Source organism: Anopheles gambiae, chromosome 3 (genome assembly GCF_943734735.2).
Source record: "Anopheles gambiae chromosome 3, idAnoGambNW_F1_1, whole genome shotgun sequence".
NCBI lineage: Eukaryota > Metazoa > Arthropoda > Insecta > Diptera > Culicidae > Anopheles > Anopheles gambiae.
In genome coordinates, this window is record NC_064602.1 from 24801551 (window position 1) to 24822660 (window position 21110).

Sequence of the window (21110 nt, forward strand, 5' to 3'; positions counted from 1 at the left end):
ATTTTGTTATCTTTTCTGCGAGTCCACCTAAGCGAGTCCACCTAAGTTTGCCACGATTTGTTAGCGGACCAGGACGATTTGCATTATTAATCACTTTAGCAAACATCATAAATATAGAAATAACTTTTTTCAATTCCTACCAAGCGTGATTCCATTCAGGAAGCAAGCCAAAAATGAGCGATGAACAAGGTAACAGACATTACAAACACAAAGGCTGACCAGAAGGTTAAGACACTGTCCTGACCATGGTACGGTACAAAGTTTGCACAGGGGTTTCCCTGGAACATTGAATTTGCTATGGTTACGCTTCGAAAACTTTTGCCCGTATTCTTGTCTTTTCCCCACACCCGGATAGTGACCACGGTGAGGCCGTGAATAAGGGAATTAAAATACTTTTTAATAGTTTTATGGTTTATTGTCGAAACTCGATAACGATACAAAACAAATGGCATCAACTTTCCGAAGAACTTGAAAACAACAAATAATACAATTGCTCTTCCCATAGAGCCGTGCAACGAAGAAATCACTCCAACTTTTGCTTTAGAACCTCTCCCCCTCGACTAAACTCTCCGCTACCAAAACTGTCCCTAGGGAAAACAAAACTGTGATAACCTCTGGGGTCAATTGTGTTAATCGGTATAGCTGCAGGGATATAGCTCCTTACCGGGATGTAGGAGAGATTTAAAAGGGTTTAGTTGTTATTGTTGTAGTTTTGCTAACGATAGCATGGGATAGTCTAGCGTTTCTTTTGTCCGCTGTACACAATGGTTTTCTAGCAAACTGTAAAAGATAAGAGAACCGAAACATTTGTTATAGTTTACATGATTATTAATTACTCTTCTTATAGTTGGAATTCAGCGTGGATTCCAAATAAAGCTAATAATGCCTCAGCAAACTCAATAATAAATTTGATATTTTTTTCGTTCAAATACAAGCGTGTTTTCCAACTTGTATGAACGAACGAAGAACTTTAAAGCAGGTGTTTCTGTGACACTTCCGCTCCCAAGCACCTGTGTAATAAATAACATTCTACTCCTGATTTAAGCTAGGACCATAAGCATTTCCTACCAGTTGGTGTGTCCTATTTTCATTTCTTTGCATGATGGTATGACGGCCTTTCACCATTCATTCAAATGTCCGTTGGAATAGCATTGCTGTATTGCTGTAGGCTGGGCTGTGGACTAGGGTAACATATTAACACTAATGCAATGCATGCCGCAGCATTTCAGTCAACACTTTTCAGGGCGGACGCGAACATTGTTCGTTTTTTTTCCCTTTCCAGATGCTTGTTTCTTTTGGGACAATATACCTACGGATATTGCGCATAAAAAGGATTTAATATTACTCACCGATTTTTTTTAAATAGATTTGCAGCCATCAACCTTACACGCATTGCAAAATTCAATGATTGTAGAAACTTTTAACATTGTGCAGTAGGCATGTTTTATCAGTAAGACTACAATCCTATAACAATTCTTGAGTTAAAATGTTATGTAATACTCATTGTCGAGGTTCGAAAGACTAGTTTTCTGAATATTCCTCTTACTCTTAGTTCAAAGCTGAAATGCGGAATTCAAACCATATATTTCATAGTGGTGGTGCATACCTTTCATTTTTTTATACACCACTGTCCACACCGGCGCATGCTGTTCTAATACTGGGAATGTTAAACCTGGTGGTTTCAAAGAGAGTATGGGATTTTTCAACCTTAAAACTCCATGTCTTTTGAAATGGTTAACAAGACCGCAAAAAATCAGACTAGACATTTTGGGCTACAATGCTATGTAAAAGCCACGTATTTGAATAAGGACAATGGTAAGGGCGTAAATAAATTCTATACTACATCTCACTTTTACAACCATGCTTAGTGTTTTCTAAGTGTTTGCAATACAAATTCTATGCCTGGAAGTACCGAGCAAGTATCGAGATTTTTAAATCTTTTACGGAATGTTTCATCTACGTTGACAGGAAGCCAATCTTTTCGACTAGCCTTATCGGTGCAAGTAAATAAGTTTAGTTTTCTGGCGGTTTAATGAAATATGTTACAAAGACTTCTTAATTTTTTTGTTGAAGTATTTTATGAAAGCATTCTTAAATAAGTATTAACTTCATCATCACACGATTTGTTACATTTTAATGCCAAAAGATTTCACAAAGAGTATGTAACCAATATAATTGAAAATGTTATGTATACAACATTACTTAGGAATGCAATATTTGATGTAGTAATTAATAATTCACCATATGCTCTTTTAGAGCATTGTTCTTAAAATTTAAAATTTAATTGGTATAAAAGCACTACGCCAATGATGACAAGATGCAGGAAAAAGTACTGTCGAAACTGGAGTTAAGACCCAAATTTTGAAAGCGAATTGGCTTAACGTTATGTGTGTGCATATATGTGTGTATGTGTCTGTCAGCTATGCAACTAGCTTTAACAAAAGGCTTCGTACAAATCCTTTTGTTTATTTATAACATCTTCATTTCGTAATTATTATGTTCGCTTTACAAGTTCACACCTTTATGCCAATGGTACCAAGGTTTTCGGAAAACCAACTCGTACCCAGAACCAGTAGCAGCAAGCGTCCGCGTATGTCTAAACATAATGGGATCCTTTGTTTATAATGCACACATAGAGTTGAAGCTACAAAGGAGTGCATATGCAACTGACAGCCAACTGTAGCATTACAACCTTGTGAATTCTAACAGCACTCTTACCGAAGAAGCGCTTGCTAGAGACGAGTAAATGATTTGTTATTTTTGGATTTATTACACCTAACCATGGCTATAGGGCAGTTGTTTATGAAACGTGTGGAAGAGTCTAAGCGGCCCAACAATAAAATAGGTCTAGGTAATGTAGTATTGTGCCTTAACCCGCGACGAGAAGAACAAAACACTTGCGCGTTCATATTTCTTCCCAGTTTGGTTCTTGATGCATACTAACGATTCAGCTGATTTTGTACGATGCCGGCAAATCATACAGTTCGTACATCTCATGCTTGTACGTTCCATTCAAATCTAAAGAACCTCCATGGTATTTTGCTTGTTTAGTTCAAAACTTATCAGAAACATTTTCCCATGTGCTCAGGCAGGTAACCCTCTTTCCCAGGCTTGCTCAACATTATTCCAAGAGAGAGATTACTTTGATCTTTGCTCAGCCACAGCATCACGCTCTCTCTCTCTAGCGTATATTACCATAACGATATGCTTTCCTTTGATATCCGTAAATGCACTGTAAGCAATCCAACTCGGTGGCACTGCATCAATTCTCGGGACGATTAATGTGATTAATCCCGGCTGATTCCATTACAAGCACATTACGGCTGCTTTCCGCGCCGGTCACTTGACAACATCATCTGTTCCAACGTAGCTGACCTTTGCCACACTAACTGACTTTTTGGCCCATGTTTTGTTCTGTTCAATTTTTCATAGAATCATTTATGCTTGCGCTAGAAATAATCAACACGGTGATACTTTAATTGAGCCTCTGGTTTTATGTTTACTATTTTTTCCTGCTCTTTTTACAATTATTTTTTTATTTTCTATAAAGAGTTGCTTTTTAAAACAGAAAAAAAATCTTTGAAATGAAATCGAATAAATATTTTCATCGATAGGGCCAATCAACACGAACTCGCTATGTTAACGTAAACAAAGCGCGCTAATCATGGCGATAGTAGCACGAACGATAACACGTCCAACTTGCTGAACGTTTCCAGTGCAACTGATTCTATGTTTTATGTTTCTATGTTTATGGTCGCATTCCTTTGGCACTCACTCTCCACGGAGCTCACCGAGAGCTGTGAAAGAAGCGGAGAGACTGTGTGAGTTTTATGCTTCTCACTTGGAATGTTTTGGTTTTCGGATGATCATCACTCGACTTTCTTCATTCATTTGCAAATGAACTTAATGCATTTATGTGACTTCTGTTCATTCGGGAAACCATTTTATCATGAATAAGAATGAATGAATTGTTTTGATGGATTTTGCCGTTTGCATAGTAAATGTGAGTTAAAAGAGTTATTCTTTGGGTCAACACTAGAACCAGTGTTCTATAAATTGTTATACTAAGCCATTAAAAATCTTATAACTTAATATGATGACTAATAAGCTAAGTATGTGTTGTGACGAGCGCTTTATTAATTTTTATTCGTTTTCTTTCAAATGACTTTTTCTTGCTTCTGACCTCAAGCCGTCTGATAGCATTCAATCGAGACAGCATTTTCCTTTCGTCATGCATGGTCACAGCGGTGGATCGAGTGAGCGGAATGAAACAATAAACCAGGACAAAAACATGGTGTACTACATAGGTCCGGAACGAGGGAAAAGAATTAAAACAAAGCGACAACTTTTTCAATTAAAACATTCCAAAGGTTCGGTTCGATGGTATCATTGGAAAAATCATCCATCCCTGCCGGTTCTTTTAACTCGTTTGACGGTATTGACGGAACGAAAAGAAGAAAAAAAAAACAGACAATGACCATGGGATAAAATGGCACTGCGCTGTTTGATAATGACTTAATCGGAGAATGCAATTTTCGTGGCTTCGACAGAAGTGCTGCTGATTCCGCTAACAATAGATAAAAAGTGTTTTGCCTTGTTCTGAACTATCCCAGTCATAGACAAGTAATCTAGTTCTTTAGAAAAAACACCTTGCAGTTATAAATTAATACAATAAAAAGCAACAAACTTTACATAAATTAAGGTCACGGAAAAATGGATTTAATTAAAAACAAATACATATCATCGTCATTTTGTCAATACTTCAATAATAATTAAGTTGCAAATTAACGAAAGTTAATGAGAGTAGTGCGAGGCTGCCAAATATAATGAAAAATGTATTGAAAAACGTATGTTAAACTCTGTACGAAGTTGCGGATTGTTGGTATACATTCTGTTGTGTACACTTTCCAGTTTTGAAATTTGTATCACGTGTGTGTTCTAATTATTACGTTCCTTTCGATATTTGAAACTATTAATCGAACGATGGGGCACAGGACGTGGGTGCTTTCGTTACAAGTTCATGCGATTTGTGTGTTTCTATTTATTCCGTAGGAAAATATTGATCCTTTTTAGCATACTTATATCGATTGATTGGGTTTGTTAGGACCAGTACTGCGATCAGTAATATTTTTCTCAAAGAATGCTTACATAAAAAAAACTCATTATTGACAAACGTTGGTAAATCGTGTCAGAGAAATAAACATGTTTTCGAAGTTTTTTTTATCTCGTTCCACAGTAGTGCCTGGCGTGTGGCGTGTGCTATAGGTCTTTTCAAATTTTCTATATTGCTATTAACTTACTAAGAGTAGAAACTTTTAAAGCAGTCAAGCGATTAAAGTCAAAACTGCACATGACCTGGGAATGGTGATAAAAAGGTACATTGAATGTATGAAGCACGTTTAACAGCCACTGAGTTTGCACATCCGGCGTTCGTGCGACATCATTGGATTAATTAAACAGTTTTAATTGATTCGCCAAACCAGGCATAGGGTCTCCAGGGTGCTCGATTGATCCACTGTAGGCAATGCGTCCGGGTAAAGGGGCTTGTGGTGGTAATTTTGAGGCATGTTTAAATTTGTATCTAGCGACAACCGAGCAACAAAAATGCGATTGATAAATATTGGCTTTGCGGCATGATGAATTTCAAATAATTTAATTATTGCGATGAAGAATAGGGTGAGCATTGAGAGTAAGTACCATAACGATTTCATTTTGTAAGCATGGTCTAATGGAGGGTTTTACAAGTTCAAACAGGTGTTGATTTTCATTATGTACCATTTCGTTCGACCCTGGTTTTGTGTTAAGAATAATTATAGCAAAACTCTCTATGTGTTTTTTTACATTGAACGGTAGTGCATTTCAACAAGCTGGTCCAAGGTAAAGAAACAGAAAAACATGAGTTAGTTATTTTAACAGCATTACCTACAATCCTTCCTAAGCCTTAATTGATGCTTGCGCACTAACGGAATCTTTTCTATAGATGTCATCCAGCACCTTATGAGATCGTAAACCAGAAACTAGGCAAACAATAGGTAACCCTCAGAGCAATGTCATTGGTTAACCCGTTGTTTGCTGTTTACGGCATCGTACGGATGCCTCGCGCTCCACTACATTTACCACGAACCAATCAATGTTTGGCGGTGAAAGCGGTTGAAAAGTGGCAAAGTTTTCGCGCTCACTACAACACCACCAAGAACGACATTTGCATCACACATTCAACCGCCAAGTACTACGGCCACCTTCTGCGCCAACCCAATTCTGGACCATAACGTGATGCTTGTGAGTACGTTTCGACACCGCCACCGCTCTAACGAAGTAAATAAATTCGATTGGAATGTTGAAATCCTTCGAGGGGATTGCACGCCGGTCACCCTCGGTGTTCCGGGGCCAGGAATGTATTTGTAAGGTTTTTTTTTTGTTTCCCCCATTCATATGCTCTCATGGTTGCCGTTTCGACTGGCTTCTTCTCTTGGGAAACGGATATTACGATGTGTTTGTGATGATGTTGGACTTCGTCGCTTGCGCTTGTTCAGCTCGCTTCCACTAGCAACAACGAGATCGGCAACCGTCTGTTCTTGGCAGCTGGTATGTCAAACGGTTGGTGTTCAGAGCGGACTGAACGAACTACAGTCGAAGGGGGGGGGGGGGGTGGATGCGATCTGCGTGGAGGAAATTTTATTTTTCACTTTCCCATGAGGTACTTGAGCAGCAATCGGTGCTAAATGTGCTCGAGGGGCCTTTAGCAACACGGTGAAGATGGTGTTTGTGTATATTTCACTCGTAACGAACCGCGAACGCGCTTACAATGGCGAGCGTGTCCTTTTTGTTACCGCTGGCTCGGTCACTATTGTTGCCAGGAATCGGATGGGCCCGGGTTATCATCATTCCAGCGACAAATGGTCACCGTTTGTCTGAGTGACTTATTTCCCAATTTGGGTGTTCTGGGGGTGTAAGACGTGGTTTGTTTAATGTAGGATGATAAGCGGAGACAGTGAAAAGGTTGGGTTATACCTTCAATAAGATATTAATTGTACCTTATAAAATTGTTGATGCTTGACCAAAAGTTAAAGCTTTCACCGAAAACGGTGAAACTTTAGTAAACCAAAAAGTGTTTGGAACTTATTGAAGCTATTACAACTTGTACAGTGTAAGGAGTAGGTCCTCAGCTGTGAACATTTGTTAATAACGTTACACAACGGCAATCATTAATTATTAGTGTAAGTTACGCATACATTATTCAGCTTGGTCTGCTTCTGATATCAATATAAAATAATGCATTTAACGATTGAATGCATAAATGCAATTGCGCGACTATGCACGTTCACTAATAATCAGTTAAAGTGCGATTGTTTTCTTTGATTGCTTTAAACGTTGTGGTGTTATGTATACACTATTAATGATATAGATGGCAGCGTAGCCTTGCCATTGGACTCTTTGTTTAACCTTAGTACATAGATCGTTGTTGCTTCGTTTACACACGCTTTTTGAGGTTTAAAAATGTTACTCATCAGGCTTAGTTTGGCAATTGGATACTTACGCTGTTTGTGGTTGCCGTTTGCTTTAGGTCACCTTGAACCAATTACTTCACCTGCTGATTCCCATTTACTGCACCAAAACATCTTAGTTGAGGGAATCGATCGAATCTGTCCGGAGCATCGTACGACGAATATTTTAGTTCTATACTATGACCAGTTTGCAGCCTCATATGCATTATTTTCGGCTGTATCCCGATGGCTGCCCGTGATGTTACAAAATTCAAATTTCTTGAAACCTGTGCATTGGGATACGCAGTGCGTGGTTGGATTTTTCAATGGAACCGATGCGCTCAAGGTATTGGCAAAGAGTTTAGTTTTAATCTGTTCAATGTACCGTTTCAAGGAGTGTTTCCTTCTTTTCCAAGGCAGCGCATCGTCACTATTATATTTCGGTCATCAGAATATTCATCTTTCCCGAAAGCGAACTGAATAATTTCCTTCACATAGCCCCAACAATATCGACCTGTTTCCCGTACCTGTTTGCATACGATCCAAACACATTTAATGGTTCGTGGACCGTTTTTCAATCACCAAACAGCACTTCGACGCTGGAAGAATTTTACCAATTTTCCCGCAACATGCGAGGGTATGAGATCAGCTACCTAACTACGGATTTGTTGCGTGACAGCACATACGACGTTGCGATCGGCAGGACGATTGCTCAACGGCATAATGCATCTTTTAGACTGGTGATGGAGATGATGCCAAAAAAGTGTGTCGACTATTTCTACAGCTCGATGCACGCGCTTCCAGCTCATTACATACCACTACCGGATATGACTGAATTGTGCTTTCTTGTACCAAAAAGTGCCCCAAAATCTTTGTTTTTAGTCTTGCTCGACCCGTACGATCAGTTTAGCTGGATCGTCTTCGGACTCACAGTGATAGCGATCTCATTGGTTTTGTTTTTGTTTGGCGAGTCATCACGGTACACCAACGTTATGATGATTGCATTGGAAATGCTAATGGCGGTACTGAATGGGCCAACACATCGGCTAAATGGACGATTCGAACGATTAGTCGTAGGACTGTTCTTGTTGATGAGCATAGTGATGATCTCTGGCTACCAGTCTTTGGTGATCTCGTTTATGTCGTCGGCCCGCTATGAGCCACAGCTGGATACGTTCGATGCTATCAATGACACCTGTTTGTTCATGTATGATGTACATTTGAGCAGTATGGGATACAAATTCAAAAATGTGCACAAAACTTACGAAGTGGTCGAATCAACCGAAATAATGTGGGACGTTAAGTGGTGCACGATGTGTAGCTGCACAGAGGCACAGTACATCATGGCGCATGTTGGTAACGCAGATCGTTACGAAGATATGGATCCATTTGCAATGAGATTGTTTGATGAGGCAGGATGGCAACAATTAAAACATCAATTTAAATATTTTCGCTACTCAAATGCACGCATTCAATCCGTGACCTCAATGTACCGTGCAGCATACGACTCTCCGATTCACCACCTTTTAGCATGGTATACACAAGCCTTTATCGAAGGACGATTGGAGTATTTTCCTGTGTTGAAGAACACCAAACGCAAAGCAAAGGAGATTTTTGAGGATACTGTGGACATAATAAGTGTACAGCAGATGGGTGTTAAGGATTTGATGATCGCTTGGTTGCTTTATTGCGTTGGATTGGTACTGAGTGTAGTGAGCTTTGTGGTGGAGGAGATAGTTCAGGGTATGAGGAAAATCAAACAAATCCTAAAAGATAGAAAGATTAGAAAAAGAAACGTGAAGAAAACTTTTTTAGTATTGTAGAAGAATTTGTTCGAAACGTATGTAAAATTTCGCAAATGTGTAAGTCATTCTAGTTATGAATTGGTACATCATAACCAGGACTCAAAGACTAGTTTTAGTGATATTGTTGAAGTGTACTTATTACTATCTGATGATACACTGCCATAGCATGCCATTCGACTCTAAAAGGGCGTTACAGTTGACGACTAGAACAAACTTTAAGATGATTATGAATGTTGTGGATCCTTTACAAAAAAAAAAAACATATCGTTTACAAAATCTGCTTTGTCGCAAAATTCGTATGTGGATAGGGGAAATGCGTATCTGCTGCTGACAGGAGGAGGATCAACTGGGGGAATATAGATATGTGCTACTACAAGTGTTAAGATATGCTTGGCTGACAATAAAAAACAGATATCGTAATTTCCCGTTAACTGCCTGCACAGTGTATGGACAATTAATCACGGATTTGGCTAACTTTACCTTTGTCATAAATGTATTGAATGTATGCAATACGGCCTTTTTGGACCTTTCTTCCTGAACAAAAAAAGTTATTTAATGGTGCCTAGTGTGGAGTAAGGGAATGGGAGAATGTTATTATTTCATCACAGGCATTAATGCTTTTTCTTTTTAACGTTATATTGGACAGTGTATGATTTTTTTCATCTTAGATTTTTATTTTTATGAATAATTGTTATTTGTAGCTTGAGATAAATAATGATTAGATCGAGAAAGTACAGAGCAAAGTTTTGCATGGACAACATGGACAAGTTCTAAAAAATAAAGCAGAAGATGATGTAAAACAACGATCCGCACAGAGTTTGTAAAAAATCGTTATGTTTAAAATGATGAAATCAAATATTTTATCTGCACTAATAACATGAACTTCACTACAAATGCAAAAGCTATCAACAAAATCCCGAAGCATACTTATATCATTCGTACATTTTAACATCGGTACTCAATGCAGAATGATGCTCAATGAAGATTGCTCAGAACTGTTAAGCGTTAAGATTTCCAAGGAAAAAAAACCATGAAACCATAGCCCATACATCCTGTCCCAACCAGTATTATGCTACAAAGTTAACCACCAAACCAAAGATGCTGTACTAGGGTATTAAAATATCTACGAAAAAACTTCTATCATAGAGTATCTTCTATGCACGGCATCATGTCAGATTATAATTTCACGTACGGTAGAAGATTTAAGTCCCACGGGACATTGCTGATTCAAATGCTGAAAGAGTGAAACTTGCAAAGCTGACGTAATTCAGTAGGATGGTGAGCGCATTGCTAGCAGGGGTATCGTATGAGACTTACAAACATACACTCTTACACATCAATTTGATTGACCATAACGAGTGGACGAGAACTTGTTTACGCCAGAGGATTGCAATCTACGTGTATCTTACTAACATAGCTTATCTTTGAGTCTGCTGTATTTGGAATGTTATTTTTAAGTGACGGTATATTTCATATTTCAATGGTCAAATTTAATTAACTTCATTAAATTAATCGACTGACCAGTTTCTACGATGAATTGAGAATCTCAAATATTACGATTGATATTGACGAAAAAAAAAACAAACAAGAATAGTGCAAACGATTATTAAAATCCAACAGAACTATGCGTCACCAGCGATTAAGTTTGCTGTAGACAAAATTTACTGTGTATTTATTTTCCATATCATTACTATGCTGTCAATACTGTCCTATCTAAATCCTGATAACAAAAATGGTTGGTATCAATACTATTGTTGGAACTAGTGATACAACATTTACTTAATCTAATTAATGGCATTAGTCAACGTGCTGCTCTAGAAAGCTTCAACGCTGATTAGTGGAATAATCTCTTCGTCTTCAGGGTGCATCATCACATGATTGACATCATAGCTGAATTACGATGCTCATCTACCAACGGAACTGTGCATACGCATATATCTACATACTTCACCCACATCAACGAATGACCGGATTGATGATACCGATACCGAAACAAAACGAGTTCAATCAAATTACTGACCGGATTGAGCACTTGCTGCGATTCAAGTGATATGGAGCGGAATGAATTCACTTTTGTACATAGTGTGTGTGTGTTCACGAAACTCGTCTTATCGTTCAAGATATGTTGTGTTTATTGATGATCGAAATCTTTGTTTTACTGAAGCTATGTATGAGCATTGACCATTACATTTCGTATCTAGTTATTCAAATATTGTTTAAAAATAGTTGGTAAGGTAACGCACACTGGTTTGAACTATCCTCAATATTTATATTTTAGCTCGGTTGTTGCAAATAACAAAAGAAAGCTTTATACAGTAAGAGGCTTCCAAACTTAGAATCTTTTTTTGTTTCTTCCACGAGCTTTCCTCACGCGCTTGCCTGTACTTTGAAGCTAATTTATTTGGATGGAATAATCATTTTCTTTTATGCGAAGTAGCCTATATTTGCTGCGTTGAGTGAGGAACTCAAAGACCAGATTATAAACTCTATTACCCACTCCATTGAATCTCATTTAAACAGACTCATTGTGGGGTACAATAGTGATGAACGCAAAATTGCATTTTTGAATTTTCAATATCTTTTATTAATATCTTTTGCTTTTGTGTCCGATTCTCATTAAGTTATTGAGAGGCTTCCAGTGATCCATTACGAAAAGCAATCCGTCACGTGAGAAGCTTTATACGAAAGTATTAAAAAACTGCATTCAAATTCAAGGCGACTGTGCACTACAGCGAGAAATTACTTTTCTTATCGCATTCTCCAATAAATGTTCATGAAGTAGCAGTTTTAATTAAAACATACTTCATTTATGGAAGCATCAACGCAAACCAAAGCGGCTTTTATTGCATTAAGCTTCATGCTGTTGCATTGGTCTACACTAAGTTCTGTCTCTAAGACAACATCAACAGCTGAGAATATAGTCGTGGCAAATGTACTCCCTGTAATATATCTAGTTATTAAATTAAAGCGATTCTATGAAACAATGCACTTTTTCGACAAAAACTCTGCAAGAACAATTTATTCCTTCGCTTTTAACAATACGCAGCTTTTTGCTAAACAAATACGTTGGTGTCAGTTACGGTTAAATATCTTTCTCCAGTATCATTGTTGCAGTTGAGGCAGGCTTAAACATGGAAGGCAGCTAAATATTCGGCTGAGAATTTCAAATTTTTGTTGATGCCATGTTGGGCTGGTTCAACTAACAAGCACTCGAGACCAGAAGTAAACAATGTGATCATCAGCATACTGTATCGTATGCATTTTAAACCCTTGGTCTAAGAGCAATCTGCTGGTTTCAATGGTAAAGTAAGTAAGTCTTATTAATTGAACACTCATGGATTTGTAATTAAATTTCAGAATAGAAACATTAAATAAGCATTTTGAATAACTTTGAAATCGAATGGACTATAATTAGTTAAAAGATTTAAAGAAAAATCTAGTAAGATCAGGAGAAAATAAATTGAATCAGGCTAAACTGCAATGCATAAGACAGTTGTAAGATTTGGAGCTCAATGGTTGATCGTTGTGCAGATTACCTAGTTAGATGTGCAATCTTCTTTATATGCAACATTGATATTATTGTTGGTGTTGAAAGTACATTTACAAAGATCTTTTCTTTATTCTTTTATCCGGAAAAGCGAAACATTTGGAATTGACATTAGTGACTGACCTTGCGATCGAGCGATATTTATTGTTAAAATTCCGTTGGAATAACTTTCTTCTTCTTCTTATTTGGCTCAACAACCGTTGTCGGTCAAGGCCTGCCTGTACTACTTGTGGGGCTTGGCTTTTAGTGACTAATTGATTTTCCCCCATAGCAGGATAGTCAATCCTATGTATGGCGGCACGGTCTATTTGCGGATTGAATCCATGACGGGCATGTTGTTAAGTCGTACGAGTTGACGCCTGTACTACGAGACCGGCTGGAATAACTTTAAACTAATCAAAAACGGTGAAGTTCTATTTTGAGTTCTATTTTATGTATGAGTTATTAGTCATTAATTTTAAATAATAATAAAATTTCAAAGTAAACATGCATATTCATGCTCATCCAATTTCATAAGTGACAAATTCAATCAAATTATAGCATTAAGCCACTGAAAGAATAAAGACAATTTGATGTTTCGTTCAGTTCCGTCTCATTGTATTTCGAGCAGCTACGCAATGAGGAAGTGCAATTCAATTGCAATAGCTTTTTGTATGGTGATTTCCGTTCAAGTGTCCTTGTGCTCTTTACTTCCCATTCCTGAGATCAATAGAACAATGTGCGCTGAAACATTGCTCGAGTTGCATCGACAAGTATGTCCTGCCCATAAGTATCCTAATCTCGTGATATTACCGCACAGCAATGAAGAACTTGTTGATACAGTTTTATTGGACATTATTAGTGATGATAGCTACACAAACATTGTGTCGGCATTTCCAATATATCTTACGTCCGCGAATCAGTTTCACAGCTGTATGTTGATGCTGATCGATAGTTTGGATGATTTTAAAGTAAGAATAGCTTGTCTCATCCTCTGATATCTTGGGTGATCGGATATTTTGTGTTTCCTTCCATTACAGATGGTTGAATCAGTTGAAGACGGTGTAAAACTAATTTACTTCTATCCCAGAAGAATGCACGCAATGGTTCAAAATGTGCCTATTCAATCAGTTCAGCGAGCCATTCGAATAGGATACGAAGTGGTCTATGGTTCGGGTATCTCGGTAGACATCTATCGTAAGAATTGGTTCTCTAATCAAACAACTAAACTTGATCCTCGCATCACTGGGGTACCAGATGAGACGCGTGATATGCATGGCTATAAGATATTCATGTACAATAATGAATTCACGAGGAAGGTTTTGTCGTTCGAAGCGTACTTTGTAGAGCAGGTCGCAAGCAAAAGAAATGCAAGTGTGATTCAAACAGCCGAAATGTCCAACAGATTAGATTATATGCCAGTTATTGCGATTGAAGGCCTATCTGCCGAATTATTGATACCTGCATTTGGAACCGTATTTAAAGGAGTGTTTGTCCCTCGGGCTAAGCTCAAACCAATCGTATCGATTCTGATCGACCCTTTCGATGCGTATGTCTGGTTAACGTATTTGTTGCTCGTTTTTGTTATGACAGTTACGATATCAATGTTTGGGAAGATCCTCGGAAAGCTTCATTTCGTCGAGATTGCGCTTGAACTGGTCATGATATGTTTGGCGGGTCCATCGAGACCTTACGGAGGGGTTTTCGAAAACCATATAATCACACTGTTTTGTGTGATGGGAATAGTTCTGATGTCGTCCTACCAATCATTGGTCATATCGTTTATGTCATACGTGCGATACGACCCTGAGATCAACACGCTAGCGGAAATACATGAGCGTTGTTTGTTCCCGGATAATCGATTTGCTTCGATTTTTAACTTCAAAACATTTCCAAACGGTACACGTCCAGGCTTGGGTAAGGAATGCCTGATGATTGCAGCCCGTGATAATGAAAAACAGACTGCATTGGTAAACTCTTACGTTTATAGTGACAAGGATGTACAGGTGAGGAAAAATTACCTTCATTATCTTGTTAAAAACTACCGTTTAGCAGAAACAAAGTTTTTTGAATATCTTTTCTGTTTCGGAGTGGTTCCAATGTTGCAAGAGCTATTTTTGTTTTACAGCCAGGCAGTTTTTGAGTCTGGTATCTATGAATACTATTACAACAACAAAACGGGAGCTGTGTGGCAATACGAACATAAAACATTTGTTGACGAAGAAGTCAGGGTGCGAGATATGTTACTGCTGTGGTATGCATACTCAGGCGGGATGTTGTTGAGTATATTATGTTTTGTACTAGAAACGGTTGTGAAAAAAGAATTTAAATAGTTTATCAACTGTAATCTATTTAAGTTTCTTTTTTGATTTTAACCCCGTGCACGCACAGGAGCGATTATCTTCTCATCATTTTAGAGTGCATTATGAAAGGGGGTCCCATTTTATAAGGCTATGATTTATTTAAGGGGATTATTTCCGCTGTAGTTTTCAAAGAAATGAAGTCTTCTACCGAAAAAATATACTGTTGTTGTTTACTTTAATCTATAAGTAACATTACAATTTTCTACTATTTTTATTTTGTACTTTTACTACTGGAACAGTAACACTAAAGGTAACTCTAAAATAAATCAACTGACTCGAAAATCGACTCAATAAATCTTCATGACCGAAATCTATCGCTCAACGAGTGATTTCAGTGCCAGTTTTCATCGTCCATGTTTAGTAGGTACAGAAACAAAATAGAAAAACCAACATTGTCCACTCTTTCCTAATGGTGTGGTAAACGTTTAACCGTCCCATTCCATCTGAGGGTTTTCGTTTTCAGTTGCTGATTCATCCATTGCGTGGCTGCGAGAACTATCTACTGCACCGAAATCGCTTGGTTCGTCCCTTGTCTGATTTCCCCTAAACGCTCAAATCGTCTTCGTTGGCTCCCGTTTGTGACGACCGTAAACAACTTTACCAATTGCTATTTATCATTACCCTCTACGCACTGCCGTAAGTGGCGGGAAAATCTCTGCCAAATCGTAGAATCCTGCCCGGCATCCGAGACTAAAAGCCAGCCCCTTCACTATACCGAGGCACTGTATCGGCACCCATCGATGCTGGGCAAGTGCATCCTGCTCCTCCTTCTCCTCCTCCTCTTGCACCTCCTCAAGAGTACGATCTTTTGATTCCGGTCTGCAGAGCCATCACACGAAATCATAAATCGCTAAACATTCACCCTACGGTGTTTGCTCGGACCGAAGCGACAGCGACGGCGAGTTCGAAAATGTGGCTCCTCTAGGAAGCGAAACCCAACGCAGCCACATCACTTCCGGGCCCGGGAGGAGAAACAATAAACGCTCCCTCAGGTCACGGTTGTCGCCTTTACGCCAAGGGTTGCTGGGCTTCCGGATTCCTTCGTCGCTCCGTCGGGGATGGGCCGACCGTACACGATGACGATGGATTTCAATAAATTATGTCGTTATGGTAAAGTTGGTTCGTACGTTGTCGACCTCGATGTCCCGGCAACTCGGTGGCCCGGGCCGGAGTGAAGGATCGTAAAAATATTCACCAAACTTCAGCGACATCACTTCTGCTCGTTCCATCCTTCGACGAGATGCTTCGCGGCTGCCGGCGTGGTTAGAGCGAAGACGATTGGACAGGATTTTCCATTTCCGAGTGTGGCTCTGCGTGCGGATGTGTTTTTATGCGTGCAGGCAAAGTCGCATTTTTGTCTTTGGATCTACTCTCCCCCTCAAGACATAGTGGAAATAATTGTTTTTTAGGCGCACTTGGTTCGGATGGATTCGTTTTGCGTGCAGTCGAAGCATGTTAGATCCATTGTGATAGTTTTTCTCGGTGAGTTTGTTATCTTCATGGGAGTGGGAGGAAAAGAAGCACTCAAAAGGAGGTGCAATAGAATTTGCTCGATTTTGTAGTTCCTACTTAAGGGTGGGGGGGGGGGGGAGACAATTTTTACCAAAGGAAAAGTTTTGAAGGAAAACAAATCGGGGGATATTTTCCGCTATCTGCGCACTATCTTTGCAAGGGTGGCCCACAATGGGCAAGCTTGAAGATGCTTAAGGTAACATGAAGTAAAGCGAAAATAAGCAAATTTTGTGGGGATGGATGGAGTTTACTGTGAAACATCAAATCTATAACCAAATTTGGTTTTCAAGATCATAAACCGTTTAAATTTAATTCATTTGCTTTTAGGGGGATCTTTTTATCCTGAAATACATGGAATTCAAACAAAATTTCAACAACCTCATCGAAAATGGTGAACAATATTTCATTTGAAAGGAGAATTGTTTTAGTTCAGCATACAGCCATAAAACATTTCAGTCTCGTGCGACATGTTTATTAAAGTGAAGAGTCAATGCATAAAAGGGAAGGACAGAATCCACAAAGGAAATTTATCCACAATACCCAAGATGATATCATAGTGAATGATTTTGCTCAAAGGAACAAAAACACACGCAATATCCTGTTTTTCATAACTCAAATAATAATAAATAAAAAAAATCCTATGATAGTCCGATTGAAATGTGGCCACCAGATGCTCCATACACCACAAAAATCAAATATTAAAATGTTATGCTTTATTCTTCAATTCCAGCAAGTATGCATAGTTTTTCCTGTCTCATGCCGTTTACCTTTTAATTTCGATCTGTTACTTTTTACGGTACAAGTTTTGATTATTTTCCATTCTTTTTACTCTCTGATGTTTCAACCTGATTTAAATTTAAAGACAAATGAAGCCATTGCGATGGGGCGCTATGACAGTTAGATAAAATGGAATAAAAACAATGCACAAGTGACGAACCGAGCAGGAGATAAAAAACAACATTGAATGCCAGCATCCTTTCGTGTCGATAAGGAGCACTGTGTGTGTGTATATCAGTTTTTTTAAGTTAAACTAGTGCATAATTTATAACTTATCCGAATACAGGAGACACCGCACACAATCAGACGGTGTGGCGTTGGAAAGTTTTCCATTCCTTCGATAATGGGGCTCATGATTTATTTATAAGTTTAAGCAGAGGGAAACTACTTTCATCCGCTACTCTCGGTTCTCGTTGTGTTCTGGACCAGCTGGACCACACATTTCCATTGCTCATAGAAAAGTCTCCAGGATGTTCGTGTTTTTTTTATATATAAACTGTGCGGCGCCAAGGTTCAGCCCCTTCACTTCGGGCGCAGATTGTGCCACGTCGACATTAAACCGGGCACTTACCGGGCGCGTTGGCGTGATTATTCGCCTCCGTGTTCGGTGCGAAGTGCCGCTAAATCACAGCGAATCGTCGCGCTAAGCTGTGGAGGTGAGAGAGCTTTGCGCACTAAATTGCATGATGAATTCGTGAGGAGAGGACAATTTATGAGCGGTACGTGAACATAGAAAAGGGTTTTGCCTGCACAAACAGCCCCAAGGGAGGCATCAACGCGAATTGACTGAAGGGCTTCAACCAAGCATGAACCCATTCGTACACTCGCACAACACATAAGGAGCATTCATTCATAAATAAGAGTAAAAGGATAGAAGGAAAACCCCAGAGCTCGCCAACCTTCTAGGCATCAATCTGGGCCGACAATGTTGATGGCTTTCTTCACCGGCCGCAAACCGTTTTTGCAAACTACTCGTCGCTGCTAGTGATGGTTACTTTACTAATGATGTCAGGTTTGCAACATTTGTTTTAGGTTAAATTGTTTTTATGTGTGCATTCTTGTGATACGCGAAACAAACAGCAGTCCCACACTGTGGGGTTGGATTGAAAATAATTCATGTTGACGGCATCCGGCCAGCAGGGCTGGATGAGCATTATTTATCGTTGGCAATAAGTCAGCACTTGCACTTTGAAGAAAAACTATAAAATTTATCATACTTGTGATATGGTGTGGAAGGAATTGGGTTAAAACGTGGTTGGATATTTTCAAAGAGTGCTGCATGTCTTGAATCTCAAGTGTATATAGCGATTAAAAAACGATTTTTTTTAAAACTGAATGGCAAAACTAGTTTAGGTTAATGCAAAAAGATACATTATAAATATAAATTATTGAACAGAAACTATCAAACTGAATGGAAGAAATAGATAGAAAACTCCTTTCGGCCATAAATCCTGAAAAGATGGGCAATGTTCCAAATTCTTAATAACACTTTTATCATTCGATTTGCATCTCTTTGTTTCTTAGAATACTGAACGATACATACATGGCTTGATATTCCGAAATTTGTTCGATGTTTGATAAATCATAAAAAAGGTCAGTTCAAGAATTAAAGTTTTTGCTCAGAACCATCGACCTTTCATGCGAGATTAAAAAGTGTATTCATTGCGAACGAAAATGAAGTGTGTGAAGCATACTTAAATGCATGTAGCGAATAAGACTTTCATCCGGAAAATGCTCTTCTTTGTAAAATGCTGCGCTACAAACCTAGCCATATGAACCCAAAGCCTTTCCGGTGCCGATCGTATGCAAAGCGCATCCGTTAGCAACATTATGCGTGTGCATTTCAAAGCCAGCGGAAATGAAAAATTATCCTACATTTTTCATATGAAACTATTTCAGTCTTTTTGTTACTCATATCACAGAAGCACGTGAGTAGAGATGTTGCTCTGACTACTGTTCAAATCGCCAAAAATACCCACTCGGCCAAAGGAAACCCGGAATCCGATGGACATTAGAAGAGTGAGAGCATCCCAAAACAAAAAAAGCGATGCACGATGCCCTACGGCTTGGGTCGTATTGTTTTGTAAATTTATGACAGAGGCAATTCCGGCCATGCTGGTCTCTGGTGAAAGGTGGTCGTTTTTTGTGTGTGTATGTGTGTGTTCCGGAAAACTATTTCCCACACAGGGAAAAACCAACACGCTTGGCGGCGATTTCCTAGCAGTGATACTCCCGCTTTAAGGCAGGAAACGGGCCATAGAGGGGCACGACAGGACCTAGAGAAGAAGACGATAATAATTATACCATTCAGCAGGGAAAAGAGATTCATCCTTGCATGCTGGTATTATTTTTTCATTCATCTTTTATGCTCACTCACCATACACCCTCGGAAGCAGCCGGTAGGCGATCTATTCTTTGCACCATTTCTTCCTTGCGGAAACAGAGAACGTACCGAGCGGTACGAACGTAGCAAACGGGCAGCTCCAAACCTGGTCCAAAGGACAATCCCAACGATAAAAGCTAATGGCCGTGGGTTTCGGCGAGAGGCTAGAGAACACAGGTAGGAACATGTTTTATGACACTCTACCTCGGCAGCCAGAGCAACCTTGAGAGGTGTATCCACTTTTATACCGATGTTTTCCACCTCCGATACAATCCGGGTGGCGGATTCTCTATTGTGTTTTCCTTTGCTCCGCTTTCCACGTTGCACGAGCGTATTTAACATTGTTAATCCTTGTTGCACATTTTTCAGCAGAATGACTTCATTGTTTCTGGATGAAAATCCCGAAATGGGCGACCGGATGTCGGCTGTACTGGATCAGATTCAGGTGAACCACGGTGATGCACGGAACGAGTACGGCAACGGGCAATCCTAATCCAGCCAAGCGTACTGGGGAAGAAAAGTTAGCAAAATCCTGTAATGATCTAAGCTAGTTTGGGACCAATAGACGACACTGGATATCAGTGCGCCTGTCCCCAGTGAATAGCGAACGGATGACGAATGGCGCACCGTTGTGGTATGAATGTCTGTTTGAAAAGTTTCGGTTATGTCGTGATTTCCTGCCACTCGTTGCACGCGGCAGTGATTGTTTCGCTAGAAAACGCGTTTCACTAATGGATTGTTTATTGCAACGACTGTTTTGTGTACATGACTGGATTATCTGAATGACTACGAGACTCATTTCGGGAAAACCGAAACAAAACTCTACCGTGCCAATATGACAAATAGCTGGTTTAGGTTTGCGGTATCCATTGTACGGTTTCATCATATTAATAAGCAATGTGGACATCTACCATACTAAATATATGAAAAATAACAATGAAAATCATGAAATTAATATAAAATTAACAATGTGATTAAGTAAAAAATCTGAGGTACCCGTTTATTCCGATATCAAGGAATATCCTTTATTGAAAAACGATTTTATTTTTTGATAAGTAAATGATTATGTTTAATTTTATAAGCTAGTTTGATGTTGGTATGGCAAAATCCCAATTCGCGTTACGATTCGTCCTAACGCTAAACCTGTAATGGGTCCTGTAGAGCAAAAAAAAATATTTTAGAATCGATCGAAATGTAAACGAATTTACCCTTAACCGCATGGCAGATGCATTGATTCTCACGAATTTCCATAAACTCTGT

The 21110-nt window shown here is 39.0% G+C and overlaps 1 protein-coding gene across 1 annotated transcript; it reads left to right on the plus strand.

Moving 5' to 3' along the window:
• Positions 1 to 8113: 8113 nt before the first annotated feature.
• LOC133392657 (uncharacterized) lies at positions 8114 to 9307 on the plus strand. The gene has a single exon (XM_061652981.1). The coding sequence runs from the start codon at positions 8114 to 8116 to the stop codon at positions 9305 to 9307; it is 1194 nt and encodes a 397-aa protein (XP_061508965.1).
• Positions 9308 to 21110: the final 11803 nt, after the last annotated feature.

Bases quoted from the DNA above. Each gene is read 5' to 3' on its own strand.
- LOC133392657 (XM_061652981.1), top strand. From the start codon at position 8,114: ATGCGAGGGTATGAGATCAGCTACCTAACTACGGATTTGTTGCGTGAC.